This window comes from Muscardinus avellanarius (assembly GCF_963383645.1).
Source record: "Muscardinus avellanarius genome assembly, chromosome: 8".
Lineage (NCBI taxonomy): Eukaryota > Metazoa > Chordata > Mammalia > Rodentia > Gliridae > Muscardinus > Muscardinus avellanarius.
The window spans coordinates 27,703,414-27,720,173 of record NC_137794.1 but is presented as its reverse complement, the minus strand read 5'-3'; the positions used below and the strand labels follow the sequence as shown (position 1 = coordinate 27,720,173).

The 16,760-nt window shown below is 37.4% G+C and overlaps 1 protein-coding gene across 41 annotated transcripts in view; it reads right to left on the bottom strand.

Moving 5' to 3' along the window:
• Nucleotides 1-16,760, bottom strand: part of LOC308265769 (regulating synaptic membrane exocytosis protein 1) — a gene marked incomplete at both ends in the record, with an annotated part of 229,736 nt that overhangs the window by 65,857 nt on the left and 147,119 nt on the right. For 21 of the 41 annotated variants that reach the window (XM_080699656.1, XM_080699636.1, XM_080699675.1 and 18 more), the window contains one exon: nucleotides 4,977-5,212. The exons of 14 other annotated variants lie outside the window; for them this stretch is intronic. In XM_080699656.1, coding sequence (XP_080555782.1) covers nucleotides 4,977-5,212 — 236 coding nt within the window. The remainder of the gene's footprint in view (nucleotides 1-4,976; nucleotides 5,213-16,760) is intronic. 6 more of the 41 variants (XM_080699638.1, XM_080699673.1, XM_080699676.1 and 3 more) reach the window with 1 other exon arrangement.

Genomic DNA, 16,760 nt, shown 5'->3' with positions numbered 1-16,760 from the left:
TACAGCCCACATGAACCCCATGCCACACTCAGGGCTCACTTTAGCCTCATCCTGCCTGCACTATTCTACCCAAACTTAGGGTCAGGAACAGCCACTCAGCTCCTAGACTCAAAGCTGTGCCCTGCAACCTTTCTGAAGTAGGATCAACTTGCTTCTCGAGAGTCCCTTGTCTCTGAACTAGTCTCTCTCTGGTTACTCCTTCTTTTTTTGGACCCTGCCTCCCCTTTCTCCAAATGCTCCCTTTGGCCCTTATCACTTGTCTCTGAGTGGGGGATTCCATCTGCTGAGCCTGTCTTCTGTTCATCCCTTTTGCTAAGTGACCTCTCTTTTCATTTCTGTGGCAGCTTCTCTAACTCACTGTAGCCCATGTGGCTTTTCATCCATCAGTCTATGCCCCAACTCCAATTTCCATCCAATTCTCCTGATTCAGGAGCATATGTGTCTATTAGATTCTCCTAATTAAAAGCATTCCGACAAAGAATGAGCAAAGTACTTTAAAGGGCTTTTAAGGTGAGGCTGCAAGCTCTTTTCAAAATCTATTTCCCAAAATAACTCACTTATATACATTTGCTACAACCAAACTGTGTTTATGGGTTGGGAGTAATTTATTGAAATATACATTTGTGGTTTTCTTCCAGCAAAATCTATGTATTTTAATAAAATTATCTTCTCATTAATTTCTACAAAATAATTTTGTAATACAAAGAGAGGAAAATGTATCAGGAGCTTAATGGACTGAAAAGTATCTGTCAGGTTTACTTGGAAGGAGTGGGTCATTGTCAAATCAGTGGAAATTTTCTGCTTTTCTGTGTCACTGTGAGATATTTTTTCTTGACAAATATATACCTACCATTTGCTCATGGAAGGAGCCCTCAAATCTTTTGTTGGATGCAAACTGACCATGAAGTATGAGTACTGAATCTGGGAATGTGGAGGACAAGCAAAAGGTATTGCTGGATGTTGAAATGAGAGAGGATGACTAACAGAGAAGGAGAGTCCTGAAACGAACTTGGAGGAGAGAATTTTGAAAGAAGAAAAAGAAAGTCAGACGTAGAAAACTTATTAGGTTCTACTGACTCCTGATTGAAAACTATAAAATAGTCCTGCAACATTTCTTTTTTTTTTTGTGTGTGTGTGTGTGGTACTGGGGATTAAACCCAGGGACATTCTACCTCTGAACTATACCCCCAGCCCTATTTTATCTTTTGAAACAGGGTCTCACTAAGTTGCAGAAGGCCTTGCTAAGTTGCTGAGGCTGGCTGTGAGTCTGTGATCTTCCTGTCTCAGCTTTCCAAGTGCTGAGATTACAAGTGTACCTCAGCACACCTGGCTTTCCTGCAACATTTTCTATAATCAGGGTTAATTACCACATCCTGGTCAGTATGTAGAAGGAAAATTAACTTACCAAAGAATGCTCAGCTGTGCGTGCTATAAGAGTGGGTCAGATGATGGCTAGAACACAATCATCTATCAATTCTGCATATATATCCTCATCCAAAGACACTCAGCCCTTCATCAATTTCTCTTCCCACTTCCCTTGCTAACATACGTGAACAGCACTGGATTTTACCATTTGACATTCTCCTTTAGATTTGCTCATTTCTCTTGTTTGGTTTGTGCTTGTTTCAAGTGTGAATGTTTTCCTTTCCCTGGAGATAGTGCTTCTATATTTTCAGTTCTCAATGTACCTGATAGTACTACAGAAAATAGGAATAATAAGTGTGTTGTGACCAATAAAGGAGTGAAGTTATGTAAACACACATTTACATATAAAACTTAATACTGCAAAGAAAAAGATCTAGACATAGAAGTGCCATTAGTTTTATTCACTCAGACACAAGAACACATGTCATTCTTAGGTTGTGTCTTACCATGATTTTAGGAATGCATTTAGAGATAATTCCTCACAGATTTGTGAGTCCTCCTCGGTAATGTCTTCATTTACTAGTGAAGAGAGATTAGCACTGATGGGTTATCATGTAATTTAGTGTACAAATGTGTCTGTGGGGAATTCTCATATTGCATAGGTCAGGTGACTGAACAAACATAAGCTAAGATCTTGGTTACATTTTTCAGCCAGGCCCTGAGTTTCCCCAAAGCTTCATACAATTGCAAAATATTTCTGGCTCAGGGTTGTTTTTCTTAAAATTTCCCTTTCTTTCACCATTTCACACCCTTTCAATCTAATTCACCTACTGTTTATTGAGTAGATTTTTATCTATGTGCTTTATTGGCCAAAGGCATTACTAAAGATTATCAGCTAGCTTCAATATTTGAAAATCTACTTATTAATGCTACTCTCCTGGCTAAAATATGTACTCTAAAATGTTATTTTTATTTCCATTTTCAATTGTGTATAGAGGTGATTTTAAAAATTACTTTTATTTACAATTGAAATATTTTATAAGAATAAATATATACAGTTATATATTTAATATGATTATATAATAGAAATTTATATATAATTAAAGAAAACTATGTGCATTTAATAATACTATATTATAATATATTGAAAGCATAGCAAATAATACAGTAATATATGTTGTTTACTATGCTCTTTGTTAAATTTTCTTGATTTTGAGGAGAGATCAAATATGCTCCTCAGAGCTTAATTGTAGTTCTAAAAATAAAAAGGAAATTACATTTTTGAAATCCGGTATTCTAAATAGAGATGAAGTTTGGTTAAACTCTATCTCTAAGTGCTTCATGTCTATATCATCGGTCTTGGCACAGGAGAAAACCTGTGTCCCAGGGTATTTTAAGGTGGGTAATAGGCTCACTACAATGAAAGCCCTCAATTATAGTTTTTATTTACATTAGACATAATTCAAATTTACACTGAATATAAATAATGTTCTATTTCATAGAATATACAACTTGTTTTATTTATTTAATTTTATTTTATTTTTGGTGGTACTGGGGTTCCTGGAAGCCCTTCTATCTCCTGGCCACACTCCAAGACCTATTTTATATTTTTTTATTTGGAAACAGGGTCTCTTAAGCCAGCGAGGCTGGCTTTGAACCAGCGTGATCCTCCTGTCTCTGCCTCCCAAGCGCGGGGATTACAAGCGTGTGCCACCACGCCCGGCTACAGCTTGTTTTAATACATTAATAACATTATTATATTCTTCAAATTATTGATAAATTAATATTACTATAAAATCTTTCATAACTATCCGTTCAGTTGGAGGGCTCCTTGAATAAAGCGAGACCTCTGATGTCTGTAATCCAGTGTCTCTTTGGCACCTATACATTGTAACCTAATCTCTGAAAGTAGGAAAGTTATTAGCAATGCAATTTCTGGGAAGGTAAAAATTACTTGAAAGTCAACACATGGCCATAACTGGGATGCAATTTAAACTCAAAAGGCAAAGGGCTGAGTGTCCCTCAGCACCTTTTGAACCCTACAAAGATGTGCCCAAGTATAGTTCCCATGCCAAAAACAAAACAAAACAAAACAAAAAAAAAAAACCATTCTGCTCAACCAGTGAACGACAGACAAGGGACTAACTAGAAGGAAAATTCAGAAGGGAAGGTCAGCTGGGGAGGCAGAGATGAGCCATCTTCTAATCTGCTAGCATTTTACATGAAGAGCTCAAATTTCCTGAAATCACATCAAAGAACATTTCCACTTCATCTCAATGATGAAATATTTTGAAGTCTGGCCGAAGTAAAAGTCTTCTCCACACCCCATCTGTAAAGCATTATATCAAAACCAGTAACCACGAAAAGCTGCCATAGAACAACACACAAATGAAAAATGCCTCCTATGTCTACTCTACAGACCCTGACCCTAAGGAAGACACAGGATCCCCCTTAGCCATGAACGGATAAACACCTTCTCTTACTGGGGAGCAAACAGGCCCCTACTGGGTTGCCAGTTACACCAGGCTCATTCTAATGCTATGACAAACCTCTGTTCACATAAAATGCTCTATGCACTCTGTTCAATTTCTAAATGGCTCAAAATTTCCTACTTCTAGTTTGTCAGTATATGTAGGAAAACACAAATTTAAAATAGGAACTTTCCATAATGCTGAGTGAGCTATCGAAAGGATTTTATGAAGGCTTTCTCAGAAGTAAATTTTTTGACAGGTTCTTGCTATTAAGAAACAGAAAATGGAATCAATAACCACAAGAGGAGAAACAGGTGCTGACAATTTAACTTGGCTCACTATTTCACTTACCTTTGTTTTTACATAGTGTTTAGTACAGCAATGTATTGCATAACATGTATAACCAAATATTATATAATTTTAAACAGTGTATTATATTTTACCATACAACAATAGTCCCTTCTCCCTTCTGTTTTTGCTTTTACTTTTTCTTTTTTTTTTAAATAAATACCTTTAGGACATAAAGCTTTTAAGATTTATAAGAAACAGAAAATATTTGAAGCACAAATTCATATTAAAATATTTTTCTTTGCATGAATTCACTGACCCATTTTTCTAAAGTAAAAATTGCTTCTGGTTTTTTTTTTCTTGCATTGACAGTATAACAAATACAGTCCAATTATATTCATACAGTACTTCAAAAACTATAATTCAAGTTGCACAACTGACCTTCTTTTCTATAAAAAATATAGACATAGCCTAAAGTATAGGTGACAGAAGTGTGAAACATTTTGAAAAGGGAATTCTGTTGCTTTTCTTGCATATAATTCAATTTGGATCTCTAACACTTCTTTGCATTTCCTTGCATATTTGTAAACATAGCTTTAAATGTTTTTAGCTTAATAGAAAACATCTGATCACTTTACAGATTAACAAATGATACCTTCTTCAGAGAGTTGCACAGAAAAAAATCTCATATTTTTAACATATTTTCAGAGACAGAGAAAACCCTTTTTTCCCAAAGAAGAACCCAATACAATGTACAGTCTCATCACAAGCATCACAAGACATAGCGTGAGAGTTAGCTTTTGTCTCTCCAGCAAGAACTGGAGATGTTTAAGGTGAATGCACGCCACTCACCTGTTTGACTAAGTTGCGATGTGCTTCTACTTCTTCGAGACACAATGGCGACCACTTTGGCACTCAGGCTGGATCTCCGTTTCTTTCCACCTGCTCCCACTGTGCCCACTGCTGTGTCTGACTGGCTGCCGTCATTATGCTCCAGTGTGTACATTTCCCCACTCACACTGGTGCTCTTCATGATGGATCTTCCTGCAGTCCCCATCCGTCTGCCTTGCATTTTGGGGGTAAATGAACTATATTTACAAAGTAAAAACATATATGCATCCATAAATTACAGGTCAGCATGACTAATACTCCAAATCTAATTTATTTTTTAAATACTCCAGGCACATTTATGGGGGGACAGGCAGCTAAATAGTAGTTGTACAGCTAGAGTACTTTAGGATCATATCACCACTGCAAAAATGACATATATCTTAAAACAATGCCATCTCAACACAGAGTAATCCATTTAAAATTTTTAAAAAATTGGTACTTCTAGGGATCTAACCCAGGGGTATTCTACTTCTGAGCTAGACTCCCAGGCCTATTTTTATTTTTTATTTTGAAACAGGTTCTCATTAAGTTGATCCTTCTGTCTCAGCCTCCCAAGTACCTTAGAAGGTTACAAGAAACCCAAACAATGGTACCAATGAAGAAGGGTTACTTATTCTTAAGTTTCCTCAAAATATTTGCAAAAACTGACTTTACATCATCACCCTCACCACCATCTAGATCCTTTCCTTCTCTATTTCTTATTTTGAAATGCAAAATACACATTAGCTGATACAAAATCTTTTTTTCTTATTTTTTAAGTGCATTGTAGTCACATATCTTCATGGGGAACAAGATGGCAGAGGCATACATGCACACATCATTCATCTTTTAACATTTAACCTGTGAGTCAAAATAAATCTTAATATTATGACAAATAAAAGCATTGAAAAAAATAGAGATCTGTGAACCACGTGTTAATGTTTGAATTAAGAGGTTATATTAATATAATTTTCTGAATAAATTTTGATTTTATGTGATTTCCCTCAAAGCTATAAATTTTTTTATAAGATTTCCCTCAAAAACTGGAATATTTATTCAGATGATTAAAGTCATTCTTATATGACATGAAAATATGTTTAACTTCCTAAAGATACGGAATACTCTGATGCTAAGTGAGAAGATGCTAAGGCACCTTCATTTTCTCTGCCTATCTAGACATCTATTCAACCAGATTAATCAATCCAAAGGTCATGGTTTTAGTACAGATATATCTTCTACTCCCATGCTTCATATGCTTTTATTTATTCTGCTTCTACTACTTGAACGATTCCTTTCATGCACACATGCCTGAATCTTGATGAAGCTTTTCAGTCCCTCTAGCACCATGGCTTATTATAGTCCCGTTTCTTATTTACTATTTTGTATTGATAATACCAAGATTTGGATATCATAGATCAGTATGTAACTTTGAGTCACCAACCTGCTACAATAGCCTCATCATTGCTGAATTACTTGACTTCTGAGTAGCAAGTGAATACAGTGATCTATCAGTATGCAAGCAGGCTGTGTTATTATCCACTTTAAATGTCAAACAAAATCCTCACCCTTCTTTTTGACCCACTCCTCCTTGTAGCTACTTTTTGATGAAAAAGCTCCGTAAAGACTTGTCTATATAGCCTCTCCTCTCCTCTTCTGAACTAATTTGAGTTAAGTTTGTCTCTACCATTTCACTAAAATTGCTTTCTGTCAGTCACCAATCTAGTAGAGAGGATAATCTAATAGGTCATGGTTTTACTGGCCTAGAGCAGAACATCAGTTTTAAATATTTTATCCATCTTTTATTTTAGTTTTTTTCAATTAAAACTACAGCATTTGGAATTTTTACTGTAATTATGTCTTAATTTTGAGAATTACATTTTGATAGTATGGCAATGCCACCAAAGATGCTCCAGTTAGACTCTCTACAAGCTGTGTGGTCCAAAAGGGCACTTCAATAGCTCTCTAGGATGAGAAATTGCCATACACAGGCAACAGCATAATCTTCTGCTATGTTTTCTCTTTTATATTTTTATTCTTTTTTTTTTTAACATGTGTGTTGTTTTGTGGTGTTTTTTTGTTTGTTTCTAGTTCTGGTCATTGGCATGTTTGGCTATGTTTTGCTTTGACTAATAACATATCCCCAACTATTGTCAGTAACAATAGGGAGTCTATTTCAGATGAAGTCTGTTGCATGGCAGATATCACAGATGTGTTGAAAGTTGGGTGGCAGATGACAGAAAATCTGGTTTGCTCTTTTTTTTTTTTTTGCATGTCTGTTTGTTTACATGCATCCAAAGGCTCATATCACTCAAGAAAATTTCTCTTGCACAATTAAAAAAGAGCAATCCTATAGAATCTTTTGGCTCTATGCTTGACTGGTAAAACAATCTTCTAGTTATCTTTACTAAAAATAGTCATTTTAGTTTTTGATTAAAAAGAAATAAATTCTTACCTTGTGTAAACCCTAGGGATAGATATCAGAGCAGACAAATATACAAATATACAAGAGCTCCCTTACTTATCAATCTATATTTAATGAGTACTTCTGTGATTCTAACATATATTAACGATCCTTGCAGAAGAAACTAAACTTCTACAGCTTTGAATATATTAACTTAAGAAAAACCCATCTTTAAGAAATTGTTAACTTAGAAGAATTTTAGTACAAGGCTCCAGAACTACAAAGTAATATCAAAGTAGTTTGAAAATTTTGGCTGAACAGCTTTATGAAAACAATAGTAATATTTCACTTATGTGAATTAAGATAGGTATAATAAAAAGAGACGTTGAGCGTGTGGTGGCGCACGCTTGTAATCCCCGCGCTTTGGAGGCTGAGACAGGAGGATCACGCAGGTTCATAGTCAGCCTCGCTGGCTTAAGAGACCTTATTTCCAAATAAATAAAAAATATAAAATAGGTCTGAGAGTGTAGCCCGGAGGTAGAAGGGCTTCCAGGAACCCCAGTACCACAAAAAAAAGAGAGAGAGAGAAAGAGAGAGAGAGAGAGAGGGAGGGAGAGAGAAAGAGAGAGAGAGGGAGAGAGACACGTTGAGAGACAAGTGTTTATGAGAAGCTAGAGCTATTGGAACTTCAACATTGCTGATGCTTGGGTATAAAATGATGCCAGTGCTTTTGAAAATAGTTTGAAAGTTTAGTTAAACTTAAGTTAAAATTTAGAGTTACCATATGGCCCAGCAATTCCATTCTAGGTATATACTCAAGTAAATGGAAAACATTTATTCACGTTAACACTTATATATGAGTATTAATATCAGTATTATTCATAAAAATAAAAAAGAGGAAAAAACCAAATGACCATTAAACTTATGAAAAAACAAAACATGGTATACCTGTACTATGGAATATTAGCTACCATGCAAAAGAGTGAAATATTGGTGTTACAGTATAGATGGATTTGAAAATATACTACATTAAAGAAACTAGAAATAAAAGTCTACATATATGAATGAAATGTCTAAGAGTCAAATCCATAAAAATAGAAGGTAGGTCAGTGACTACTGAGAGCTAGAGTATGAATTTGGATGACTCTTCATGGGTTGAGTTTCCATTAGGGACGAAAAAAGTTATTAAATAGTAATGAGGGTTGCCCAACTTTGTGAATGTACTGAAACTCACTCAATTGTACACTGGGGTAGAGGTTGTGATAGAACCTATGACCTTGTGCATGACAGACAAGTATTCTACCACTGAGATACATCCACACCCCTTTTATAATTTATTTAGAGACAAGTCTGCCTAAGTTGCCCAATCTGGCCCCAAACTTGTGATCCTCCTGCCTCTGCTTCGCAAGTATCTGAGATTACAAATTTTCATCAAACCAGATCTATTTTACAATAATAACTTTGTCTTTTCCTAAATCATAGATATAATATAGGTATAGCATATAATATAGCTGTGAAATTTTATTTTTTGCACTTATTTCTTAAGATTTAAGTTGGTTTTCTCATGGAAAGACAACTTAATCTGGAATTCCTTTATAAACGTCTACACTAATTTTACTTAATGGATAAGATAGCATCTTCTAGTAATGTTTATCTTATAGAAAATGTAAAATTTTACAATAACTAAGCTAGGCCATAATTATAATAATAAAATACCTCTGGTATCAGTGGTAATGCAGTTGGTTATGGTGTACTTCGTGTGTAGAACTCATAAAGCTTGCATATGAAACTGGCTGAGTACTTGTTTTATAAGGTTTACAGGATCTTAGAACTCCAGGTATAAAAAAAAAGGTCAATCCTGAAGTTTAGTAGAATTTTGGGACCTCATGCTGATGCTGTAGTGCATGTGAAGCCTGGTGGCATTAACATTTTAGCTCACAGTACAAATTATATGTATGTTTTGGTTTAATCGAGTTGAATAAGTCATCAGTATATAATTATTTTAAATAACATGGAAAACATGCTGCTGACTGAACACTCCATCAATGCCAAAATACACTGATTTTATAGAAAGTAACAGACGAGTAATATGCATCTTAGAATCAATTAAATTATGATAATAGCCAAGAAACTAAATTTCAAGCACGACTTCTTTATTTTTGGGAAGGGGGGTCTGGGGCATTCGAACCCAACGGCATTCAACCTCTGAGCTACTCCCCCTGCACTATTTTTTATTCTTTACTTTGAAACAGAATCTCACTAAGTTGCAGAGGGCCTCACTAATGAGCTGGGGCTATCCACAAACCGTGATTCTCTGGTCTCAGCCTCCAGAATGCTGGGATTACAAGCATGTGCCACCACACCCTGCTTAAGCATGACTTCTAAATGAGTGATAAAAAGAAACTTAAAACATCAAAAGCTCACATTCCCTAACAGACTAAAGCAAATTTCGTTACCTAGAAATACACAGGTGATGAATCATATGAAACAATCAACTCTGCACCTTTGCTGCCTCCAGTTCCATCATTCCAATGTAAGGTGGCTGCCACAAAATTTTGGAATAGGATGCAAAGATGTGGGCCTAATCAGGTGTAGTGGTGCAAACCTTTAGTACTAGTATTTGAGAGGCTGAGATAGGGAGATCACAGGTTCAAGACTAGCATTAGCAACTTAGCAAGACCCTGTTTCATAATAAGAAAAAAAAAAACATGAAAAAGGGCCCTATAGCTTGAAGGTAGAATGCCTGAAGGTTCAATCCCCAGTATGACCAAAAGAAAAAAAAATTCCTTTATGAAATTCAGAATGCTTTCAGGAAAGACATGAGGATTTTGTAAACATAGGTAAAACTTTTAAGTTAGTGACAAATTTAGGGTTAAAACAATTATAATCAATTTAATATACATTCAACCCAGCAAAGAAACCTAGAAGTCTAATATGACTCCATGGTAAACCTAAGAGAATAAAGGTAATAAGAGGTATAGAAAACATATAAGGCTGTAAGATACATACTTTCACAAACACTGTTTTTTTTTATGGTGGTACTGGGGTTCCTGGAAACCCTTCTATTTCTGGGCTACACTCCCAGACACCTATTTTTTATATTTTTATTTGGAAACAGGGTCTCCTAAGCCATCGTGGCTGGCTTCGAACCTGCACGATCCTCCTGTCTCCACCTCCCAAGTGTGGGGATTACAAGTGTGCGCCACCACGCCTGGCCACAACACTGTTTATAAAATTGTCAAAAATTAAATTATTTGAGTCCTATACACACAATTTACTAATCATACATGGGAGGAATGAACAATAACTTTCTAATCAATATTAAGAGGCTGTACTCAGGCATCTGTCTCATAACTTTCAGTGGTTTTTAAATAAGGACTGATGACTGGTAACCAAGATGGCATAAAAATACCTCTGAGAGATACCTGAAAGAACTAGTTTAATAATAAGCACTGCTTAAAACCAAGGAACTCACTCAAATTAGGTTACTATGTATATTCTACCTCTTCAAATAGGCCACAACTTTACAAGTAATAGCTTCTATGTAACTAACTTTTATTTGTAGAGCTCTAACACATTTACACATTATTTTTGGGGGGAGTCTGGGGATGAACTCAGGGGAGATCTAAGAGCTATACCGCCAATCCTGTTTTATTCTGAAACAGGGTTACACTAAATTGCTAAGGCTAGCCTCAAATCTGAAATTCTGTTTCATCTTCTCCAAGTACTGAGATTACAGGTACGCACCATCACACTTGATGCACGTGCTGATTTTCATGCGAGACTATCAGTAGTTTTCAGTGTTGCAGTCTTACACAGATTTGTTAGTTTATTCTTATGTTATAAAGTTATTAATAGGCAGTTAATGTTTCTGATTATATTATATTGATTATATTGATTACATTTGATTTTCTGAGGTTTGCTCATGGTACATAAAAATACAATTGTTTTCTATTTATTGATTTTGTATTTAAATAAATGATTTTGCTAAATTCATTTATTCTAAGAGTTGTTTTGCAAATTATTTTGGGTTTGCAATAGGCATGATCATGTAAATTGTAAATAATGGCAGTTTTAATTAATTTCCAATCTTTATAGCTCGTATTTATTCATTTCATCTTGCTGAACTGTCATATTGCCAGGTTCTAAAGTGGCTGAATACTGTTGAAGAAAAGTTGTAAAAGTTGCATCAGTAGACTCAGGGAGAAGGTATTTAGTATTAATCCTACTTAGATACTATGGAGACTTCCGGTAAGATGGCGACCGAGGAAAGCGGCACTTACAAGTCCCGCTAACAATCGAACTCTATTACCACAAAACCAGCACCTTTCAGAGCCAGAAAACACCACCAGCAAAGAAATAAAAACGGTAAATACAAGGGACAGAGAAAAAGGGCTGGAAAAACAAGACACCAGAAAAAAACCAGCCCGAAGGGCCGCGCCCGCCGCGGCGCGGAGCGGCCGGAGGAGCCGGAGCGGCCAGAGCCGCAGCGCAGAGAAGTCAGAGCCGCGGCGCGAAGCGGGGCGGCCGGAGCAGCCGAGCGGAGCGGCCAGACCAGCCAGAGAGGAGCAGCCAGAGCAGCCGGAGAGGAGCGGCCAGAACAGCCGGAGCAGCCAGAGCCGCTTCGCGGAACCGCCGGAGCGGCCGGGGCGGCCAGACCCGCGGTGCGGAGCAGCCGGATCCGCGGTGCAGAGCAGCCAGAGAGGCCAGAGCGGCCAGACCTGTGGTGCGGAGCAGCCTGAGCCACAGCACAGAGCGGCCGGAGCGGCCCGGCTTACATCTCCCCTAGCAGCACCAGGCTCCAGAGAGGAGGGAGACTCAAAACAGAGCTCAAATCCAGAGAGGAGGTACTCTGGCCTCGCGGCCTAGGATGCAGAAGCAGCGTCTTACTGCTGGCGGCAGCGGCGAATTCACCAGACGGCCCTAGACCAACCCACACAACCAGCCACCAGACGCCTGAGAGGAGGGGTGGACAGCAAGCCAAGGTAAGCCGCTGCTGAACAGCCGGGCGGCAGTCAGCAGTTTCTCCGGTGCAAGGAGCGTCTAAAGCTCCCAAGGGCCGGGCACAGCACACCTGGCAGGGACTCAGCGGAGCTCAAAACCAGAGAAGAAATAGGCCACATCATGGCCGAGGGCGTGGCAGTGGTGCCATATTGCCAGTGGCGGCAGCAGGGAATCCACCGAGTTCACTACAGCTCCATCAGCACACTCAACAAACGTGAGTCAAATTGCGGCCCCAAGGGGAGAAATCCCAGTACTGCACTCCCAGGGACTTGCGCAGATAGTCTCCCTGGGTCGGAGATTTTAGCAGTACAGCCCAGTGGGGGAGTGGCAGTGGCAGAGATATCATACCATAGTCACAACTCCCCGCTAGAGAACACCCAACTTGGCACCCCCCACGGTCTAAGCAGCCTCAATTGACTCCCTGGGTCTGAGACTTTGTGATACAACTCAGTAAAGGAGTAGTGGTGACTGAGATACCACAGACTCGAGATCCAGAACATCTTAAGTGAACTCATAGTGACCCAAGGGAAGAACCCAGAGAAGGCACAAACTTCCAAAATCATGGGAAAGAGAAATAACAATGGAGCAGTGAATGCCCACAACCCCACAACATCAGAATCTGATAACACAGAAATCCAAAGATCTCTAGAAGATCAAATTAGGAAAATAACTCTAGAAATAATAGAGGACTTTCGAAAAGAATTTAGAGAGAGTCAAAAAGAGATAAAGGATGCAATTAATGAAGTGAAGGCTTCAATTCAAAGTATAAACAACAGATTAGACCACATGGAGAATAGAATCTCGCTTCTTGAAGATGACCATTTCAAAAATGAACGCATAGTTTCTAATTTAGAAAAAAAAACCCGACAGCAGGAATCTGACATTGAAGAAATATGGGCCCATTTCAAGAGAGCTAACCTAAGAATAATTGGAATAGAGGAGGGAAAAGAAGGTGAAACCAAAGAGATCAACAATCTCTTCAAGGAAGTAATAGCAGAAAATTTTCCAAACATAGAGCAAGAGGTCGATACACAGGTCCAGGAAACTTATAGAACTCCCTTTAGACAGGATCAAAGAAGAGGATCCCCATGCCGCATAATTGTCAAAATGACTAATGTGGAAGCCAAGGAGAGAATCTTAAAGACAACAAAAACAAAAGGCCACGTGACATACAGAGGCAAACCAATTAGAATCACTCCAGACTTCCCAAACCAAGTTATGAAAGCCAGAAGGGCATGGAGTAACATATTCCAAACTCTGAAAGAAAACAACTTCCAGCCAAAAATTTCCTACCCAGCAAAACTATCCATCAAATTAGATGGGGAAATAAGAAGCTTCCATGACAAACAGCAACTGAAGGAATTTATGTCTTCAAAACCAGCGCTAGAGAAAGTACTCAAGGAGATTAACTGCAAAGAGGAAATGGGTAACACACACCAGAACCAAAGAAACAAGAATTCCCATCCAGCAGACAACTAAGCAAAAAAGAATAAACAGTATCTCAAACAGAAATAAGATCTTAACATGTTGGGAATTAAAAATTATCTCTCTATAATCACACTGAATGTAAACGGCCTCAACTCCCCAATAAAAAGACATAAAGTGGCAAAATGGATTAAAAGCCAGAATCCATCCATCTGCTGCTTGCAAGAAACACACCTTACAAGTAAAGATAGGAACAAACTCAAGGTAAAGGGCTGGAGCAAGGTTATCCATGCTAATGGTACTCGAAGACAAGCAGGAGTAGCAACTATGATATCAGACAAGTTAGACTTCAAACCCAAACTTATTAGAAGAGACAAAGAAGGTCACATTTTACTGGTAAAAGGAATAGTCCAGCAAGAGGAAATAACAATAATCAACATCTATGCCCCAAACATAGGGGCAGCTACTTTCATAAATCAAACTCTTTGTGACATGAAGTCACACATAAATCCCAACACAATAATACTGGGAGACTTCAACACACCTCTCACAATACTAGACCGATCTTCCAGACAAAGGGTCAGTAAAGATGTCTCAGAACTAAAGAACACCATTAACCAAATGGACCTGTTGGACACATATAGAATATTTCACCCAACTACAGCAGAGTTCACATTTTTCTCAGCTGCTCACGGAACCTTCTCCAAAATAGATCACATCCTGGGACACAAAATGAGCACTAGCAAATTAAAAAAATGTGACATACTTCCCTGTGTCATTTCAGACCATAATGGAATGAAACTAGAAATCAACTATAAGAAGACACAAAGAAACAACATAAACATGTGGAGGCTGAACACCACACTTCTGAATGAAGAATGGGTCATAGAAGATGTAAGAGGTGAAATCAAGAAATTTCTAGAAACAAATGAAAATAAAGAAACAACATATCAAAACCTCTGGGACACTTTGAAGGCAGTATTAAGAGGAAAATTTATAGCACTGAGTGCTCACATAAGAAAAACAGAAATTCTTCAAATAAATAGCCTTACGACACACCTCAAAGACCTTGAAAAGCAGGAACAATTGAACCCCAAAGCCAGCAGAAGACGGGAAATTATTAAAATTAGAGCAGAAATCAATGAAATAGAGAATAAAAAAACAATACAGAAAATCAACAAAACCAAAAGCTGGTTTCTTGAAAAGATTAACAAGATTGATAAACCACTGGCCAACCTAACTAAAAAAAAGAGAGAATCAACCCAAATTATGAGGATAAAGGATGAAAAAGGAGACATTACTACTGACAGTGTAGAAATCCAGAGGATTATCAGAAACTACTTTGAAAAACTATACTCCAACAAAATGGAAAATCTGGAGGAAATCGACAACTTCCTAGATAAATACAACCTTCCTAAACTGAGTCAAGAAGATATAGAACACTTAAACCAACCAATAACAATCAAAGAGATTGAAACAGCAATAAAGAGCTTACCATCAAAGAAAAGCCCAGGACCCGATGGTTTTTCAAGTGAATTCTATAAAACCTTTACAGAAGAGCTAATCCCAATACTACTCAAACTATTTCGGGAAATAGAAAAAACCGGGACTCTCCCAAATACATTCTATGAAGCCAACATCACACTAATACCCAAACCGAATAAAGACAGTTCAAGGAAGGAAAACTACAGGCCTATATCTCTGATGAACTTGGATGCAAAACTATTAAACAAAATACTAGCAACACGTATTCAAAACCACATCAAGAAAATCATTCATCACGACCAGGTAGGGTTCATCCCAGGGATGCAAGGCTGGTTCAATATACGAAAATCAATCCATGTAATTCATCATATAAACAGAATCAAAGACAAAAACCACATGATCATCTCAATAGATGCTGAAAAAGCATTTGATAAAATTCAACATCCATTTATGATAAAAACACTGCAGAGAATTGGAATAGAAGGAACATATCTCAACATTATTAAGGCAATCTACAACAAGCCCACTGCCAACATCATATTAAATGGGGAAAAACTTCAAGAATCCCCCCTAAAAACTGGAACGAGACAAGGATGTCCACTATCACCACTTCTCTTCAATATAGTACTAGAGACTCTAGCCAGAGCAATAAGGCAAGAAAAGGAAATCAAAGGAGTACAAATAGGAAAAGAAGAACTTAAGCTTTCACTATTTGCTGATGACATGATACTATATTTAGAAAACCCAACAAACTCAACCAAAAGGCTTATAGAACTGATCAACAAATTCAGCAAAGTATCTGGATACAAAATCAATATTAAAAAATCAGAAGCTTTCCTGTACACCAACCATAAATCCACTGAAAAAAGAAATTCAGAAAACACTTCCACTCAGGATCTCCCACAAAAAAATAAAATACCTAGGAATAAATTTGACCAAGGAGGTAAAAGATCTCTACAAGGAAAATTATAAAACACTGAAAAAAAAATCGAAGAAGATCTTAGAAGATGGAAAGATCTTCCATGTTCATGGATTGGCAGAATAAATATCATTAAAATGTCCATTCTCCCAAAAGTGATCTACAGATTTAATGCAATGCCCATTAAACTACCAAGATCATTCCTCACAGACATAGAAAAATCAGTCCTTAAATTTATCTGGAATAACAAAAAGCCCAGAATAGCCAAGATAGTTCTCAGTAACAAAAACCACGCAGGAGGAATCACAATACCTGACTTTAAACTATACTACAAAGCCATTGTAATAAAAACAGCATGGTACTGGCAAAAGAACAGATATATAGACCAATGGAGCAGAATTGAAGACACAGAAACAAGCCCACACACTTTCAGCCAATTGATTTTTTACAAAGGGGCCAAAAACATACACTGGAAAAAAGATAGCCTCTTCAACAAATGGTGTTGGCAAAACTGGTTAACCATATGCAGAAA